The sequence below is a fragment of the Pelodiscus sinensis genome, chromosome 2 (genome assembly GCF_052426305.1).
Source record: "Pelodiscus sinensis isolate ZL-2025 chromosome 2, ASM5242630v1, whole genome shotgun sequence".
Classification (NCBI taxonomy): domain Eukaryota; kingdom Metazoa; phylum Chordata; order Testudines; family Trionychidae; genus Pelodiscus; species Pelodiscus sinensis.
In genome coordinates, this window is record NC_143053.1 from 202,640,860 (window position 1) to 202,658,465 (window position 17,606).

A 17,606-nucleotide genomic window follows, 5' to 3' on the forward strand; every position below is an offset into this window, starting at 1 on the left:
ACTGCTTTTGAACTTTTCAGAAACTAAAAACAAAACACATGAAGTCAGGTCTCTTGCAACACAGCAAAATACATATCTACCTGGGCGCACAAAAATAGGTGCCTACTCTCTGATTCATAATTAAAGTTAGGAATGCTGCAGAAGTTATTGCTTCTGCTATTGCTAATTCATTGTGTCACTTGGCCTACGGCTACACTGCAGAGTTTTTGCACAAAAACTTGCGGAGTATCCACACTATACAAGCCTGTTCTTGCACAAGAAAAAAGTAGAGTAAAGTGTAAAATAGGGTTTTTTGCACAAGAGTTATTCCTCTCCCCAGGATGAATAAGCCTTTTTCCGCAAGAGTTCTTGCACAAAAAGACATGCGTGGACAGGCAACAGGGGATTCTTGTGCAAGAAACCCTTATGGCTAAAATGGCCATCAGACCTTTCGTGCGCAAGAGAGCATCCATACTGCCATGGGTGCTCTTGCACAAAAGCACATGGCAGTGTGGACACTTTTGTGTACAAGAACTTTTTGCAGAACATCTCTTCCACAAAAAGTTCTTGCACAAGAAGCCTGCAGTGTAGACATATCCTTAGTGAGTTAGATGACTAGAGTCATCAAACTGACTAGACAGAGGCTGAAAGAGAAAAGGGTGTGTGTTTGCATAAGCCTCAGGACTCTGCTCCAAGACTCTAGTCTAACACGTGAAGGACTAGTTGAATGTCTTTACTGGCTACTGTGAATTTGAATTAAAGCATTTTTACAAATCTCTCTTCATTGTGTAACTCCCATTAGTGCACTGATTTCCAAGCTATGGCCTGGGGATCACCAGCTGTCCAGTGATGATGGGGTTCTGAAGAATTAAATATGTTGAGATGTTGGTTGGCCGGAACTTGAGGGTAGTGGGGTAGCAAGTCCCTGAGAGGGAATTTGATTTTACCAACTACTGGGTAAAGTGAAAACTTGCTGAAGCTTGGCAATGGCTTCTACGTAGTTGCTTTAGATTGTAAACATGGACTCTAAGGGACCAGTTTAATAAACTGCTGAAGAGGGGAACGTCAGTTATTTTTCTCACTTCCTTTACATTATTAAAATATTTTACAAGTGAAGAATAAAAGGCATGAAACAGAGTGGTATATTAAACACATTGGCTACGTCTACACTGGCATGATTTTCCAAAAATGCTTTTAACGGAAAACTTTTCCGTTAAAAGCATTTTCGGAAAAGCATGTCTAGATTGGCAGGATGCTTTTCCGCAAAAGCACTTTTTGCAGAAAAGCGTCCGGGGCCAATAGACGCAGTTTTCCGCAAAAAAGCCCCAATCGACATTTTTGCGATTGGGGCTTTTTTGCAGAAAACTTTACTGTGCTGTTTACACTGGCCCTTTTGCGCAAAAGTCTTTCGAAAAAAGACTTTTGCCCAAACGGGAGCAGCATAGTATTTCTGGAAAACCACTGACGATCTTACATGAGATCGTCAGTGCTTTTGCGGAAATTCAAGCGGCCAGTGTAGACAGCTGGCAAGTTTTTCCACAAAATCGTGATTTTGCGGAAAAACTTGCCAGTCTAGACACAGCCATTTAGTTTAAAGAATACTGAATGGAAAAGCTATGGTTACAAACTAAATTTAAGCTTTTGCTTTAATCAAACACAAAAATGTAACTCAAGTTCAGCATCTCTCTTCTCACCATCCAGACTTTTCTCCATTTACAGATGTCTGATTGTGCAAACTATGTATTACTCATGCTATTAATCTCACTGAATCAATTGGAGTAAGTAGTACTCCATATGGACCTGAAACACCTAGCTATTAGCTCACTAAGGGCATGTCTACACTAGGACATTATTTCAAAATAACTTATTTCGAAATAAGCGTTATTCCTCGTGGAAAGCAGGAGTTATTTCGAAATAATGGGCTTGGTAGTGTGGACTCTCTGTTTGTTGTTTCAAAATAAGGGGAGTTATTTTGAAATAACTTCTTAGGGTAGACTAGGGCATAGGTAGTAAGGGCCCCCAGGATGTACTAAACAAGATTGCCAACAAATTTTTTAAAGGGACAGTGTCAAAAATAACAAACATGGTATCTCACATCTCTAGAACACATTAGACTGTCAACAGTGAACATTTTAAAAATCTTAATTTGTCTTTTCAACTTGGATATAGAAAATAAACCAGTTTGTTTCTAGTCAATTTCACTCATTCAGTCTCATACAGTAGCATCAGTCAACACTGCTAATACCACAGGGCTATGTCTACACTGGCGCGTTCTCATGCAAAAACTCTTGTGTGGAAGAGTTCTACTGCAAAAACTATTCCAGAAGAGAGCATCTACACTGGCATGTGGTGTTGCGCAAGAGCATCCATGCCAATGTAGATGCTCTCGTGCGCAAGAAAGCTCTGATGGCCATTTTAACCATAGGGCTTTCTTGTGCAAGAAATTCATGTTCCCTGTCTACACTGGCCTCTTCTGGAAGAGCTCTTGCACGAGAGGGCTTATTCCTGAGCAGGAGCATTAGAGTTCTCGCGCAAGAAGCCCTGATTTTATACATTAGAACGTCAGTTTACTAGTGCGAGAACACGTGGCCAGTGTAGACAGGCAGCAAGTTTTTGCGCAAGAGCGGCTGCTTTTGTGCGTGATCGCGCCAGTGTAGACACAGCAGAGGTATGTTTAAGTTAACAATAAAACCTGTTTGTAAAAACTGTCAATCCAATAATTTGGGGTTGAAAAAAATATGACCTTGTTCCTTTAGCTGTTATTAGCCATTATTACTCACCAGTCAAAAAGGACTGAGGGTTAAAGAATCCAGAAAGCCACATCACTGCTGGAAGCACAAGATCTTGTGTCCAGGTATCAAGTTCTCGACACCGCAGAAGGAGGTCATTAATCCTGAAACAAGAAGCAGCAGCTACTTCACTGCTGCCATGGCCATGTGAACAACAGTGACCGTGTATAAAAATGTTGTGTACCAGATAAATTTTGCAGTCTCTCTCTGTGGGGAAAAAAGCATGAGCCTAAAGAAGTCAAAAAGCAGGTATAGATTAAGAAGCCAACGCTAGGATGGGATTAGCTCTTTTCTAAGTATAGACAAAGCATAAAGACGGTGCAAGGAATCGGATGTGAAAAGAGCCGAAGGAGTGAGGCTAATACATCTGCGATTGGGCACATAATCCACCCACTCTGTCATGGGGATGCAGTGACATTATCCCCTTTGAGTTGCACTGTATAATTCCAATTTTGCCAAAAGCATAGCTGGAAAAGTTCAGAAACACTTTAAAGATTAGTATTCCAGCAATAGTCATTTCTCTCTAGAATAAGAGTGAACTGAATTAAATGACACATTTAAAATGCACAGGAAAGAAGCATATGCTGCACTTTTACAGCAGAGGAATAACCACATCCATTGAAATTAAGCAACATGAGTTACGTTTATTTGGTAAGGTGCTGTAGCACACTTACCATTGTGCAAGGCCATAGGTGGATGCATAAGCTAACTTGGTCCATGCATCAGGTACAATATTATAAAGCAATGCCGACTGCTGTGCTTCCATGTCAGGCGAAAATGTCAGCTCCCCCTGTGAAGGATAATAAATTCACTTAGTACCCTAAAGAATTATGAAGTTATTCCTGAGTAAAAGAAAATTCATTTCTCTTACCTTCAACCCAAGGTCCAGTTGTTTAAGTGATTTGTGTATTGCCCGAATGAGAAGGTTCATTCTCTCACATTCTTGGAAACAAATGAGGACATAGGGGCTCCGAACAGCAGCTTTCTGTGTGATCTCTGTCATATTGAACTCTTCGGGAAGTTTCTCCAGAATATCATCCACGATATTCTTAACCTTATCACATCAATACAGAGCGATCAGAAATGTGTGCATTAGGGATTCAAACAAGACCCAAGATTATTTGTATGACAGTGGTGCTTCATGGCCCCAGACATTAGCTGACATGCTAATATTGATTTTTCATTGCCCAGCCGTGGAATCAGACAAGCACAGATCGTTTATTATTGACTAAACAAGGACTTGTAAAAAGCACCAGATGTTCAGTTCAACCTATATTTTGGAAGACTATCCCCTAAAGCCCATATGATAGTCTCACGCTGTCGTGTGGACAGGAGCAAAACGAACAGCCACAGAGGGTCCAATCCTCTAGGGAAAAAAGATGAGGTAGGAAGCAAGCCACTGTCTATGCATGACTTGCAATAAATGCTGCAAAATTTCATTGGCCTATTGGAGGGTGCATCACCACAGAAAAGGGACGTAGGGCGAGGACAGCTGGGGTTATGGTGACAGTCAGTTGCTAAGCCATACTTCCCAGTCCACAGAGGAAAAGCGCAGCGAGCCTGGAAGACACAAAGGTGGCAGAGATCCACAAGGCTTGAGAGTCTCCTGGCACTCCAGCTTTAAGAGCCATGCCCCAGATCACCTCATAATCAGGGCTGCTATAAGTCAAATAGGCCCAACCTGGGGTCCTAGTTCCTTGAGTCAGCTATATTAGAAACTCAGATTTGACTAACATATATATGCAGGTTTCTAGCCCTTAGAATTGCAAAAGCGAGTCTGAAAACAGCTAGCGTGTATCCAAAGTTGCAATGTTTGCCTTTGGCTGCAGAGCCTGGCGCAATGGCCCAGAAAAATGAGGGTTGTCTCAGCATCTCAAAGGATGTTAACTGCTTTCAGCGGGCGCAGGGAGGCTGCAAACATGACTATAGCAGGGGATGCGTGCATGGTGCAGGAAGGAAGATGCCCAGGAGATGCCCTACACAGCTGAGATACATGCCACTCCCTCAATGCCAACTCTGCCCACATATCTACACCAGCAACACCATCACAGGACCTAACCACATCAGCCACACCATCACGAGTTCATTCACCTGTACATCTACCAATGTAATATACGCCATCATGTGCCAACAATGCCCCCTGCTATATACATTGGCCAAACTGGACAGTCCCTACGTAAAAGAATAAACAGACACAAATCAGATATCAGGAATGGTAACATAAAAAAAACCTGTAGGAACACACTTCAATCTCCCTGGACACACAGCAGTTTTAAAAGTAGCCATCCTGCAACCAAAAAACCCCCCTTCAAAAACAGACTTCAAAGAATAAAAACTGCTGAGCTACAATTCATTTGCAAATTTGATGCTATCAATCAATTTAGGATTGAACAAAGACTGTGAATGGCTAGCCAACTACAAAAGCAGTTGCTCCTCGCTTGGGGCTGTGTCTACACTGGGCCACTTATTCTGGAAAATCAGCCGCTTTTCCGGAATAAGCTGCGAGCTGTCTACACTGGCCCTTGAATTTCCGGAAAAGCAACGATGCTCTACTGTACAAAATCAGCCGCTATTCCGGAAAAACTATTCTGCTCCCGCTCGGGCATAAGTCCTTATTCCGGAACACCGTTCCGGAAAAGGGCCAGTGTAGACAGCCCAGTAGTCTTTTCCAGAAAAAAGGCCCGATCGCGAAAATGGCGACTGGGGCTTTTTTCCGGAAAAGCGCGTCTACATTGGCCACAGACGCTTTTCCAGAAAAGCAGCCTGCCAATGTAGACGCTCCTTTTCCGGAAAACTGAAAACGGAATAGTATTCCGTTTTAAGCATTTCCAGAAATTCATGCCAGTGTAGACATAGCCTTGGTGTTCACACTTCCACATCAGCTGCTAGAAGTGGGCCACATCCTCCCTGACGGAATTGATCTCGTTATCTCTGGCCTTCCTCTTGATTGGTACTCACTTCTTTTCATGTGTCTGTATATTTATACCTGCCTATGGAATTTATACTACATGCATCTGATGAAGTGGGTCTTTGCCCATGAAAGCTTATGCTCCAATAAATCTGTTAGGCTACGTCTACACTGGCATTCTTTTCCGGAAATGCTTAAAACAGAACAGTTTTCCATTATAAGTATTTCCGGAAAAAGCGCGTCTACATTGGCAGGATGCTTTTCTGGAAAAGCACTTTTCCCGGAAAAGCGTCCGTGCCAATGTAGACGCGCTTTTCCGCAAAAAAGCCCCGATCGTCATTTTCGTGATCGGGGCTTTTTTGCAGAAAAGAAATCTGTGCTGTCTACACTGGCCCATTTCCGGAAAAGCACTGATGATTCTACAGTAGATCGTCAGTACTTTTCCAGAAATTCAAGGGGCCAGTGTAGACAGCTGGCAAATTATTCCGGAAAAGCGGCTGATTTTCCGGAATAAGTGGCCAGTGTAGACACAGCCTTAGTGTATAAGGTTCCATAAGACTTTTCGCTGTTTATGCAGATTCAGACTAACATGGCTACTCCTCTGATACTTGCCCCCTTCCATTGTTGCCCTCCGTGCATTACAGTAGTCACTTGCTGTCCCCAAGGAGGGGGAGCTCGTGTTGCCAATTCCAGGAGAATGAGCCCCATACTGCTGCTCCTGCCTCTCTGGAATGGAATGCTCCCAACCAATGTAACTCCCAGGGTCATAAGAAGTCATGGAGGAGTCACGTAGTGGAGTGTCTATGGCACCAGATTGTCTTGATCCAGTTCCAGCCATAGTCTCATTGGTCCACAGTCAGACGGGAACATGCCGTGGGATAGTCAAGAGTATAGTGATTTCTACCCAAGTTTTCTCCTTCAGTTTTTTATGAGAGAAGCACAGGAAAGAAATCACATAGCAAAGTGGAAATCCAAGACTACATCGTTCTCACAAATGTCCCCTATAATTTGTATGTGACTAGGAAGTGGTCATGTCCTGAACAGATATGACTGTTCTGTGAAGGCAGCTTGAGAGTCCTATTTTAAGTCAATTATGAAAATGTTCTGCACCAAAAAGCAATCATAGTCAAGTTGCTTTCATTAACTGTAGTTTGCTAGTTGTCAGGAATTCAAGAAGCAAAGTGGTAATTGGGAAAAGTTTTTTTTATTGCCAAATAAATCCTCATTCTACTGTATCTTTTATAGAGACCAACAATGACATCCAATTTGGCTGAGTCGAGCATCTGTTTTTTCCTTATGGAAACTAAATTCTGAGTATGATAATAGTATGAATGCAAACGGGGTATCAAAGAAATATACATCCTCTATGGACACAACCAGGAAAAACCTTTTCAACTTTAACAGCTTTTTTGTTTCAAAATGCATTGAGCTGAGATTTAGGTGCCGAGTTCCCCCCTGCGGAAGATGGCAGATTTTCTTCGTTCTTGATGAAACCAGTACACTTATAAATGTTGGCACCCTACATCTAGTAGCATGAGGAATACAAAGTGTACACATGCACACACTGGTATACGTGCACACACACACAAGAGTAGCAATGAGCAACCAAGAATAGTTAGTGGGCCATATGCGTGGCTCTCCATCTCAGTGGGCTGCAGCAGCTCGCGGCCCACTGGAGTTCCACCAGCAGCCCTGTGTGCCCCCCCCCCGTCCCTCTCACACACCGGGGCACTGGAGCCTGTAATAGGGCATCTGCCTTGCACAGGGCCTTTAAGGGTTAAAACCCAGTCCTGGAAGAAGGCGGTGAGAGTGGAGCCCAGAGCTGAGGCAGATACAGCCAATTAGGGCCCAGTTGGGGTTGTATAAATAAGAGCTCCTGGAGGGAGGAGAACAGACACACTCTTGCTTTAGTTGGGACCTAGCTGCTAGGGAAGCTGACAGCTTCCTGAGACAGAGCAGTGTTGGGGAAAGGCAGGCAGAGCTGGGGAGCTCTGGCCTGACCTCACTCCCAGGCTGCAGGCCTGAGTGAACTAAGGCTGCAGGGAAACAGCCAGAATAAGAAAAGGCATGAGGTCCAAACCCCCTTGCCAAGGATGAGTGACCATTTCAGATTGCAGTTTGCCCCTGAGGTAAGGGGCTAGTAAGATGATGACAGGCAAGGTGGGTATAGAGGTTTGGGGTTCCCTGGGAGTTACAGACCCCCAGAGTGGAGGGGCACTGACCTAGGACAAGCTGAGGAGGAAAGGGCATCATGGCTAGGAAGGGACACGAGACTGACCCAGCAGAAGACCTGCAAGAGAGGCTGCGACATCAACCAGAGGGAGGCGCCTGGGGGATTAGTGCCTGCCCCATGACACGGCCCCACACCTGCTTCTCTCCCTCCCTCCCAGAGCTGGAATGCTGCGAACAACTGATTCTTGGCGTTCCAGCTCTGGAAGAGAGGTGGAAGAGTGGGGATGGAGTATGCATCAGACGATTTGTGGCTCCTCTAAAAGTGCTGGGAGGGAGGGGAAGAAGCAGGAAGTGTGAGGCCCTGATTCATGAGAGGTACGTGGGGAAGGGGACAGCCAGGGGGTCTGCAGGCTGAAGGTGGAGTCACATGTGGTCCATGTGTTGCATGTTGCCCACCTCTGCACTAGAGCTTACACTCTGATCAGTTTTGTGTTCTGTATCTTACATTTGCTTGTTTAATACAAACCTGGCTTCACATACAAATGTAACACAAACCTGGGACGGAAAAAAAAACACTTTCTGGACTAAGTGCAATTTAGAATAATAAAAGTACATATTTGAAAGCTGTGTTTATAAGGGACCTTTTGAGATGTTGAAATCGGGACTTTCCATGCTAGTTCAGTACTTGGCTTCTCTGCTGATCTTTCCAACCACAGATCCAATTGTGCGGTGGCTTTACGTGCAACATGGACAACAGTCCAAAAGGATCTGATGGCCGACATCTCATTTTGCATATTCTGCAAACAGCTACTTAATGGTACTTTACCAGGAATCTTAGAACCTGGGCCTCTTGAGAAACTACGTAGGTGCTGCTCTGCCTTGCTGTAATGAAGCGAGAGCAGCCTCTTGAACCATAATGCTCATTCTTCATGTAGTTGTATTGTGAAACCCTTATTCTTAATCTCAAACAGCTAAAATATTGGGTGCATCTTTGTCATCACTTGTTTATATGTGTCTTACCAATCTCACCCCTTTCTGCATGTACTCTGTGAATATCCCCTGCTGCTCTGCATCCATGCCTAGAACTAGTAATTTTATTTCTAACGGGGGTAATTTTGGCTACTTGAAAATAACTTCCTGACACTAAACAGAACGGCATGATGCATCAGTACATGTAGCAACACCAAGAGCTTTCTCTGTGTAGGTCAGAGGTAGGGAATATAACGATGACCTCCTGTTTGCCTGATCTGGCCTTGAGGCTTAAGGCTCCCTCCTAGTATTGAAGATGGAGCACCAGTATGGGTTCCCCATCCTCCCACCATTCCCCACAAAATCTACTAGCCTGGCCCCCCAAGACTCTGGTGTGTGAGAGGAATGTGGAGAATGTCTTCTCAGTCCCAAGGTCGCCTCATTGAGGAGTGGCTTTTCCCCCCTTCTCACTTGTGTGCAGTCCCTGACCCAAAAAAGGTTCCTCACCTCTGGACTAGGTACTTATATGGCCCCCGTCACGACGGTATGTGACTGCTAGTTAAGGTTATGTGGGTTTATCTCCTCAGCACACTTATCCTATTAAAAATATATCTTGCACATATGGGGATCTGAGGTCCAGAAAGTGTATGAGGCAGATTCTCTTCCCAGATCTGCTCTATTTGCACCAATTAGGTGGCCCAAAGAGAGCAGAAGCCTCCTGCGACTCCCCTGCAGGGAGAATCATGAGGAAGCTCAGACCGCAGCTTAGAGTCAGTGTTCTGGCTCCAAGACCTTGCTGCATCCCTGCAGTGCAGTGGGCTATGGGGATTGGCTGAAGCATAGCATAGTCGTCATAGAGGCCCTTGGGGATATTGCCATGGCAGAAACATCAGGATCCAGAAGTGGCTTCCTGACATTCCCCCACTTAACTGCATTCAGTGGAAGCTGGACATTGTAGAAAATCTCCCCCCTTCCCAAGTGATTTGCTCAGAAGCACGTGGGAACTCTGTTTCAGAACTGGAAATTGAAGCCTTATTTCAACCACATCAGTACCAGGCACTTAATGTGAAAACTGAAGTAGCTGTCAAGGCAAAATGTTACCTGCTTCCTAACTGACAATCTACTGAAAATGGCAGGGAAGGGGAAGAAAACCAGAATCAGACAAACCATAACATTATGTTTTTCTAAGTCAATGTTTTTTTGCTCTTTTAAAAAAAAATATAAAGAGATTTATTCACTGGCACCCCAGCTTCCATCCAAAGTGAAAATGGTATTAGCAGTTCCTATTAAAAATTACAGGTTTCTCTTATTGATGGGCCAAAATTCATCCTTGATGTAATCCTGAGCTTCACCAAGTTTAAATTTGACCTGCTGTTATTTATAGAAGTTAACTATCTCTGTGAAATAATGCAATCTAATCAACACTCCTTTTTAGTGGTATCCTCTGGTGCTAGGAGAAGCATTCCTATGGGAAATGTGATTAAGAAGAACCATCACTTACCTTTTCCTCTGCAGACTGTCCTGATTCCTCACCTACAAGTAAATTCCTGGGCTGCATTTCCAACAGAGTTTTGAAGAGGTTCTCTGATGTCACTGTCAAGAATTCTATCTCTGCATTAGGATGGAGTCCATATAACACTGGGCTTTCAGCTGGAAGCATTTCATCTATATACTTATGGTATCCAGCATAATCCAAATTTGGAGGTGATAGGAAATCTGGAGCCAATGCCAGTTCTCCGTCAAGCTTCAGAAAGAGAATGTACAAGGTTACTATCAGGTTTACTCCACTGTGCCAGGAATTAAGTTCAACAGAAGCCTGTTAGAAGTGCCAGCTATGTTCTACCACAATAAAATATGGTTATTAAGGATTCTTATTACAATTACTACATATATTGCTAACGTTCCCATCACCATAGCATGGAGGTGCCTGCCTGTACTACCTTTCACTTTCAGATGTGTGATATTAGGGGTTATTTTAAATATGCAACTATAGTCCAATTCCTGTAATATTAGAGCAAATATTAATGAATGTATCCCCTCCACACTGCCATGAATGGTAATGAATTATTATTATTCAGTTCTATAGGTGGGAAAATAGTGGCATTATGGGCTGAAGTGACTTGCTCACAGTTACTCAGAAAATTCGTGGCACAGGCAGGAGTACAACCTAGATCCCCTGAGTCCCAGTTGAGTACCTTGACCACAAGACTACTGTTTATTATCTTAATTAAACATTTTTATTGTGATACCATCTACAGTCTAGCTAGATCAGGGAGCAGTACAGGCATGTAGCAATTGTATGTCCCAGCCTGAAGAGTTTACTGCTCAGAAGACATTACAAGGTACATGATGGAAAAAAGCACACCTGGGTGGATAGTAGTAGAGAAAGGGTAACAATAACAGGATCTGAATCATACTGAGCTAATCAGGAGCAGCAATCCCAACACACCACCTGCTTTGCCACTATCAGGAGGCAGGTTTCTGTGTGTACAACAGCATCCGTCCTCCTCATTCCACTTTGCTCCTAACATCCAAGTGGTGAAATGCAGAGGAAGGCCCTGTTTACTCTATTAACCTCTCAGCTGGCATGTTTCCTGCAAAGGGAGAGGAGCTTTGGATTGCACACTGAAAGTGTCAAGGTTTGGACTCAACTGGGTGTTCAATGGTGGTAAGTTTCACAGCTGAGAAAGTCTTCTTCCTGGTTGCTAGATTGAATCTGGATTCCACCATCTGCTGTGTTAGAGAGAACAGTTGCCATGGAAAATTGCAAAGCAACTTTAAGATAGGCAGGTCCTAACCCCTTTAGGGTTTTAAAAATAAGAATCAGAGCCATAAAACAGACCTAGAGCTGAATTTGCAGCCAGCATGCAGCTCAATGCACTGGTATGAAGTGCAGTCCATGGTCTGGCCTACCTCACAGCGATAACATAGGTAAAATAAAAGCAGTAATATACATATATAATTGCACTAGCTCTTTGCTTTCCCTTCACCCTCACTTCTGAGCTGCAAGGATTTCAGTGGTTTCAGAAGGTCCTCTGAATTCAGCATCCCAGCCACAATGGTCTCACTCCAGTCTGGAGTGTCATTTTTGTTGAAAGATTTTTTTTTCTGGTTACAAGTGGCTCTTTTTAAGACAGCCACTTATTTTAGATGTGGAGGGGAGAGGTCTGTTCCATATAGCCACAATAAACTTCAAAGGTGTTCAGATATTATGCCAAGTCAAGATCAAGCCACTGATGGCACTAATACAATCAAGTTATTTTCATCTTACATCCAGCTGTTTATTGTGCATCCGGCAATACAGACCTCACCTGCAATGATCTCCTCAAGGTGCCACGTCAGCTCCAAGTTTTCCAGTAAGTTAAAGGCAGCTTCTGTTAGTTATTCAATATTGTTTGATTTCTTTGGTGGGTACTTTAAATAAATCTAATTATATTTTTGCTGGTTTACACACACAATGCAAGCTGTGGTTTATAGTAGGAACCAACGGTCCCTCTTTATCCATCCATGTGTGGAACAAATTTTGTTTTGTGCACTGAGACATGTGTGTGTGTGCACCACCAGTTGAAACACTTGCTTCCAGCTGTAGGTGCTCTGCTAATCAGCGGGGTGGCATTTGAATATCTCCTGTGTGACCATCCAAGTGTTCAGCTTACAGGGAACACTGGTGGGAATACACCAGTTTGTCTTTGGCCAAACACTACATACAACACCAGGCAAAATCTCAATACAACACTCACCCCAGCCTGCCTTATTGATTACATTTACAGCTAATGAATTCACCAGGAGTGCCAATAATTAAAGACAAGTCACTGATTTGCTAAACAAAAAGATAAGAATGCTGATTAAATGTATTTGTTGCCATATCTGTTTGTGTTTATTTGGCTGCCAGACAATAAAAGAGTTCTTGTTACCTCTGATAATTTCGGGGAATAACACTGTCCTATCATAGCAAAAAGCCTGAAAATGTATCATCTCATTATTTCAAACATCAGCAGATCTGTACTCAGGGCTGGGTACCTAAACTTTCCAAAGGGCATACAAATACCAGTGATTCTCCTCAGGTTTCACCACCTATATTTATTTTACAATTATTTGAATGAAAGTTCAGGCTTCTGAAGGTTAATGGACTGCCTATGTTGGAAACAGTAATTCTTTACTTATCATAGGCTAGACACAGAGCAAGAACAGCGGAATGAGCTTCCCACACTGATCCCACGACCTCAGCTGTCATTTAGAGAAATCCGCCTCTGTAGAGGTCAGAAGTACAGTAGTGTTTAGCCTTCCATCTCCATGGTAACTTATTCCAGCCTCTTCCTCTGAACAGCGACTTCCAATTGTGTTAATCTGAGTGTGGCTTTTTGACATATGAAAACCTGCTCATTAGGGATTGAGGAGATACAAGCACACTCATTTCACTTCGAACCTTCAAGACAGACTTAGCTGCAGTGGCAAGGGTGAAAAGTGCATTTTCCTTAAGTTATCCAAGCTCCAGAAATGATCTGCTTCAGGCTTGCATGTTAATGCTACCCCTCTACCCCACACGAGCTGTTTGGACAAGGCAAAATTAATAAAACTGTAAAGGCCATTTTAAAAAAATGTGTTCACTCTCTTTAGTATAGACATTTCTCCACTTTGACTAGCTAAAAATCTTAAGAGAAAGCAACCAGAGAAATTTAGAGTAAAATAATACCAACACACTCACTGGATTTCTAGAAAGAAAATTAAGTAAAGCCAAGATTTTCCATGGTTTATATTCTGTCACAACAGTGAAACAACTAACTCTGCTTGTAATACAGAAGCTGTGGATTTTGAAACAATTTTGGAAATTTTGCACTTTGAATGGGTGAGCAATGCAGTCTAACTTCAGATATCTAAGATTAATATACATCATGCTACATACATCTGGTGGCAACTTGCTCTAGTTCAGTGGTTCTCAAAGTGTGGTCTGCAGACCTCTAGTGGTCTGCATCCATCCTGCAGGTGGGCCACAGTCTGGCAATCCCCCCCCAACTGCCCGCCGTGAGGAGCCTGCACTGGCGCTCCAGCTCTGTGCCCTCATCCCATGAGGTTGGAGCACCAACATCAGTTTCCAGCTGTGTGTATGTGTGTGCAGGGGGAGCCCTGAGCCTTATGGGCTGGATCTGGCTTGCAGGGGGAGGAAGCAGCTCTGTGCATGGAAGCCACTCGCCTGGAGGCTTTCCCCATGGCTCCCATTGGCTGGGAGCAGACGGGGGTGTGGAACCAGATAAGTGCCCCCCATTCTCCTCCCACTGAGATCCCGCACCTGCACCCTCCTCTACTGCCAAGACCCCACCCCTCATCCCCAGCCTGTTCTTGCACCCTTCCTCCCCCCTAGACTCCTCCTTCCTCATCCCCTCCTGCACCCATTTTGTCATCATGGGTGGTTGGTTGGTGGTCTGCTCCAGCTATATCTAAGAATCAAGAATTCCACAGGAGTGGCAGAAAGGGAGAAGCAGTCCATTATTGCATCTCATATTCTGAAACCACTGGGAACTGAGGGAAAGCCATTTTGCTCGGATGCTTTTCATTGACAAGAAAAGAATATATAAGACAAGTAAGTATAGGTTCTTGGGTGCCTGGTATGTGTATCACTCTGTGGTGTGATCAGTGAGGCATCTTTCAATTGTGCAGCTTTTCTATCCTACCAGGAGTTTTCAAACCAAGAGTGCATCACAGAGGGGTTAATTTTTAATAGCAAACCCCATTAACTAAATGCACAATGCACTTCAGCTGGCCATTCTACACAGTATGTAGTATTGTTACAAAACACTGAACACATGTTGCAAAACTACAGATGGTTGCAAAAGCAGCTAAGTAATATAGCAAGTCACAAAAGTGTTGCAGACAAGATTTGTGTGTGTGTGAGATGAAGTACTGTACTAATTACAAATTGGATTATTTACTTCAAAACGGACGTGCAAGATTTTTGTATGGCTAGGGTAGGGCTGAGTGTTATTTCAAAATGCTTCAGCTCATAGCAAATCAGATAAATGAATAAATAGTCATTATGAAGTTTAATGTATTAAAGCTAAATACAAAATATTTTATTCCTTATAATATTTTAAATTTAAAATTCTTTAGGTATATATAAAAATTACCATAGCTGGGCTCATGAATTCCTCTAAATACATATGACAGAGCTTGCGGTCCCGGTCATCAGTGATGTGTCCACCATACATAATCTCTCCAAAGAGATAACGCAAATCTTCCCATGGAACCTACCGAAGATAATGGAATGCATAATTAAACAAATACCAAGTCAGCTTTCAAAGGACAAACCAAAGTCGAACAGAATTATAATGCACGAAAAATGTTTCATGAGAACAATAGAAAATCAAAACACTTTCCTGAGAAGTTGCAAACATTAGATGCTCTCATTATTTTGGATTTAGGATAAAACATACTACAATTTTTTTAATTCCAGTTATTGGTTTGCACAATCAGTGATTTTTAGCTGTAATTGTCATGACATTTGATCAAGTGTGTGTGTGTGTGTGTGTGTGTGTGTGTGTGTATACACACACACACACACACACACACACACACACACACACACACACACACACATTTGATCAAATGTCATGACAATTACAGCTAAAAATCACTGATTGTGCAAACCAATATCAATTGAGGTATAAGTCATCATTTTTATCCTAGCCCTTACAAAAATCGTTTAAGGAGCAAAGTACATTTTCAAAACACTGCATAAGGTAAGAGAATGTAACTCATTGATAAATATATGCGTTTCCCTATACAGGTTTTAGAAAACATAATCCTGTGAGTGACTGTAGGAAACCTAATTATGTCTCTTTTAATGGGAAAAACAAAACATGTGTCCGACTGCAGTTATATAAATCTCTCTAGAAAATACTGAGTAAGTGAAAATCTGTTATTTGAACTAGAGATGCATTCAACAATTTCAGTAAAAATGGAATTAATATTTATGCCGTCACTACCAAATCACTTGAGGATTATAGTCATTGTGATTATGGTCAGAGTGCCATACCTCCAGCTACTGATCAATGATAGTAGAATATTTTATTCAAGAAACCACTGTCTCTATCTTTTTATTTGACTTAGCAAGATTCAAAGCCTCTTTTTGCTATCCCTGGTTTGCAAAATATGCCAGTTTGTGATGAAGCCTTTCCAGGCAGAAACCTTTACACCCTCGAGGGCAGTATTTGCCTCCTAACAGTTCAAGTAAAAACTTAATTATAGGCTTTGCATGATGTGACAGAACAGAACAAGTAAAATATATGGAGCTATTCCAGTGTGTTTGCTATAAGTTTATTTGAATTTGAATGTGTGAAAGTCTTATTGCACCTTTTTTTCAAATTGGTTTGAATTGAATGAAAAAGAATGACAAAGAGAAAGAGTCACCAGAATGTAATAAACTATGCTCCAGAAAGGCTCGACAGCACATCTCTAAGAAGAATATTGAGAATTTCTGATTCAGAAGATTAATCTTACAAATAAACAAACAAGTTTTTATCATTATTGGCTATAAAATTGCAACTGATGCATGTCTCAGTCTACTATATATTTATTTCAATATACCAGTATTTGTTGGTAAGGAAATTGCTTTTCTTCTTTGTGCCAGATAACCTTTTTCAAAGTCTGTGTGTGTGTCTTACATGAGTATAGCAACACTTTAATTCAGTATAACCTCAATTAGCCACATGTCATGGGGGACATTGACAATGTTTAGATAATCAAGGCTTCTGAGTTAATAGAGAAATTTCAGTGCAATCACAAGACATCAAGGACACCTTCTAGCTTTTGGATAAAAGAGGTTTCTGGATAACAGGTTTGCATAATTAACATTGTATGGTGTAGGAAATTAGCCTGATGTGTTCATAGAGAGGGAAAGTCACCCTCCATACTACTCTAGTCCTGCACAGGGGCTATGCTGTAGAAGTTTACCTACTGAGTAGTTACACAGGGCCGCCTACACAATTGTGTGCCACAGAAAAGAGCTCATCTATACTAGTACAGAAGGGCATGTAGTGAAAGTGTTTTACCGGCAGACCCTGCTCATCTGCAGGGGGAAATCAAACCTGGGACCTCTGGAGCTAGGAACACAAGTCTCCACTGTATGAGCTAAAAGCCAGCTGGCTGTTCGCTAAGGCTCTAGAGCAGACTTACTATTCTCTCTGTAAGTGGTCTCAGTGCCTCTAGATGGGCAAGTACACCACACCCAGAAGGTGTGTGGGCTATAAAAGGGTCAAAAGGCCCCAATATCCTATATAAAGGGTCACTATTCTATCCCACACTCTTGAAAAACAATTGTGGTGGGAGATGGAGTGGGTTGAACAGAAGCCCTGCACCTTGGCCCTGGGTTGTTTTTGTCTCCACAACCACTTTGAATTCCACTTGCAGAGAGCTCATATGCTTGGGTTTTGTATGGGTGAAGGGAATTTCACCCATGGGGAAATGGATTGATTCATGTCAGCTAAGAAGCCACAAGAGAATTAAGTGTCCAAGGATAAGGTCCTCAGCTGGTATAAACTGTCATAGTGCCATTGACTTCAATGAAGCTGTGACAGTATACTAGGGATGCTAAATATTGGTTAATTGAATAGTCAATCTCATGAATTCTTATTGGTTAGTCAACTATTCTATAGTCCCTGGGGTTAGCAGTGGGTGTGCTCCGGCCCCACTCCCAGGGAGCCCCCTGCTACACCTCCCACTTCTGTGACTGTATCAGAGGCAGTAGCACAGGGTGTCAGGTAGAAGCTGCTCTGCAAGGGGAGCCAGTTTATAAA

At 42.7% G+C, this 17,606-nt stretch overlaps 1 protein-coding gene across 1 annotated transcript in view; it reads right to left on the bottom strand.

The window, feature by feature from the left end:
- LOC149525417 (dynein axonemal heavy chain 11-like) overlaps positions 1–17,606 on the bottom strand; it is a 73,602-nt gene that overhangs the window by 4,406 nt on the left and 51,590 nt on the right. Inside the window, exons 14-18 of the mRNA XM_089776662.1 lie at positions 14,940–15,059; positions 10,319–10,561; positions 3,640–3,822; positions 3,443–3,558; positions 2,760–2,872 (exon numbers count right to left, since the gene is read on the bottom strand). Coding sequence (XP_089632788.1) covers positions 2,760–2,872; positions 3,443–3,558; positions 3,640–3,822; positions 10,319–10,561; positions 14,940–15,059 — 775 coding nt within the window. The remainder of the gene's footprint in view (positions 1–2,759; positions 2,873–3,442; positions 3,559–3,639; positions 3,823–10,318; positions 10,562–14,939; positions 15,060–17,606) is intronic.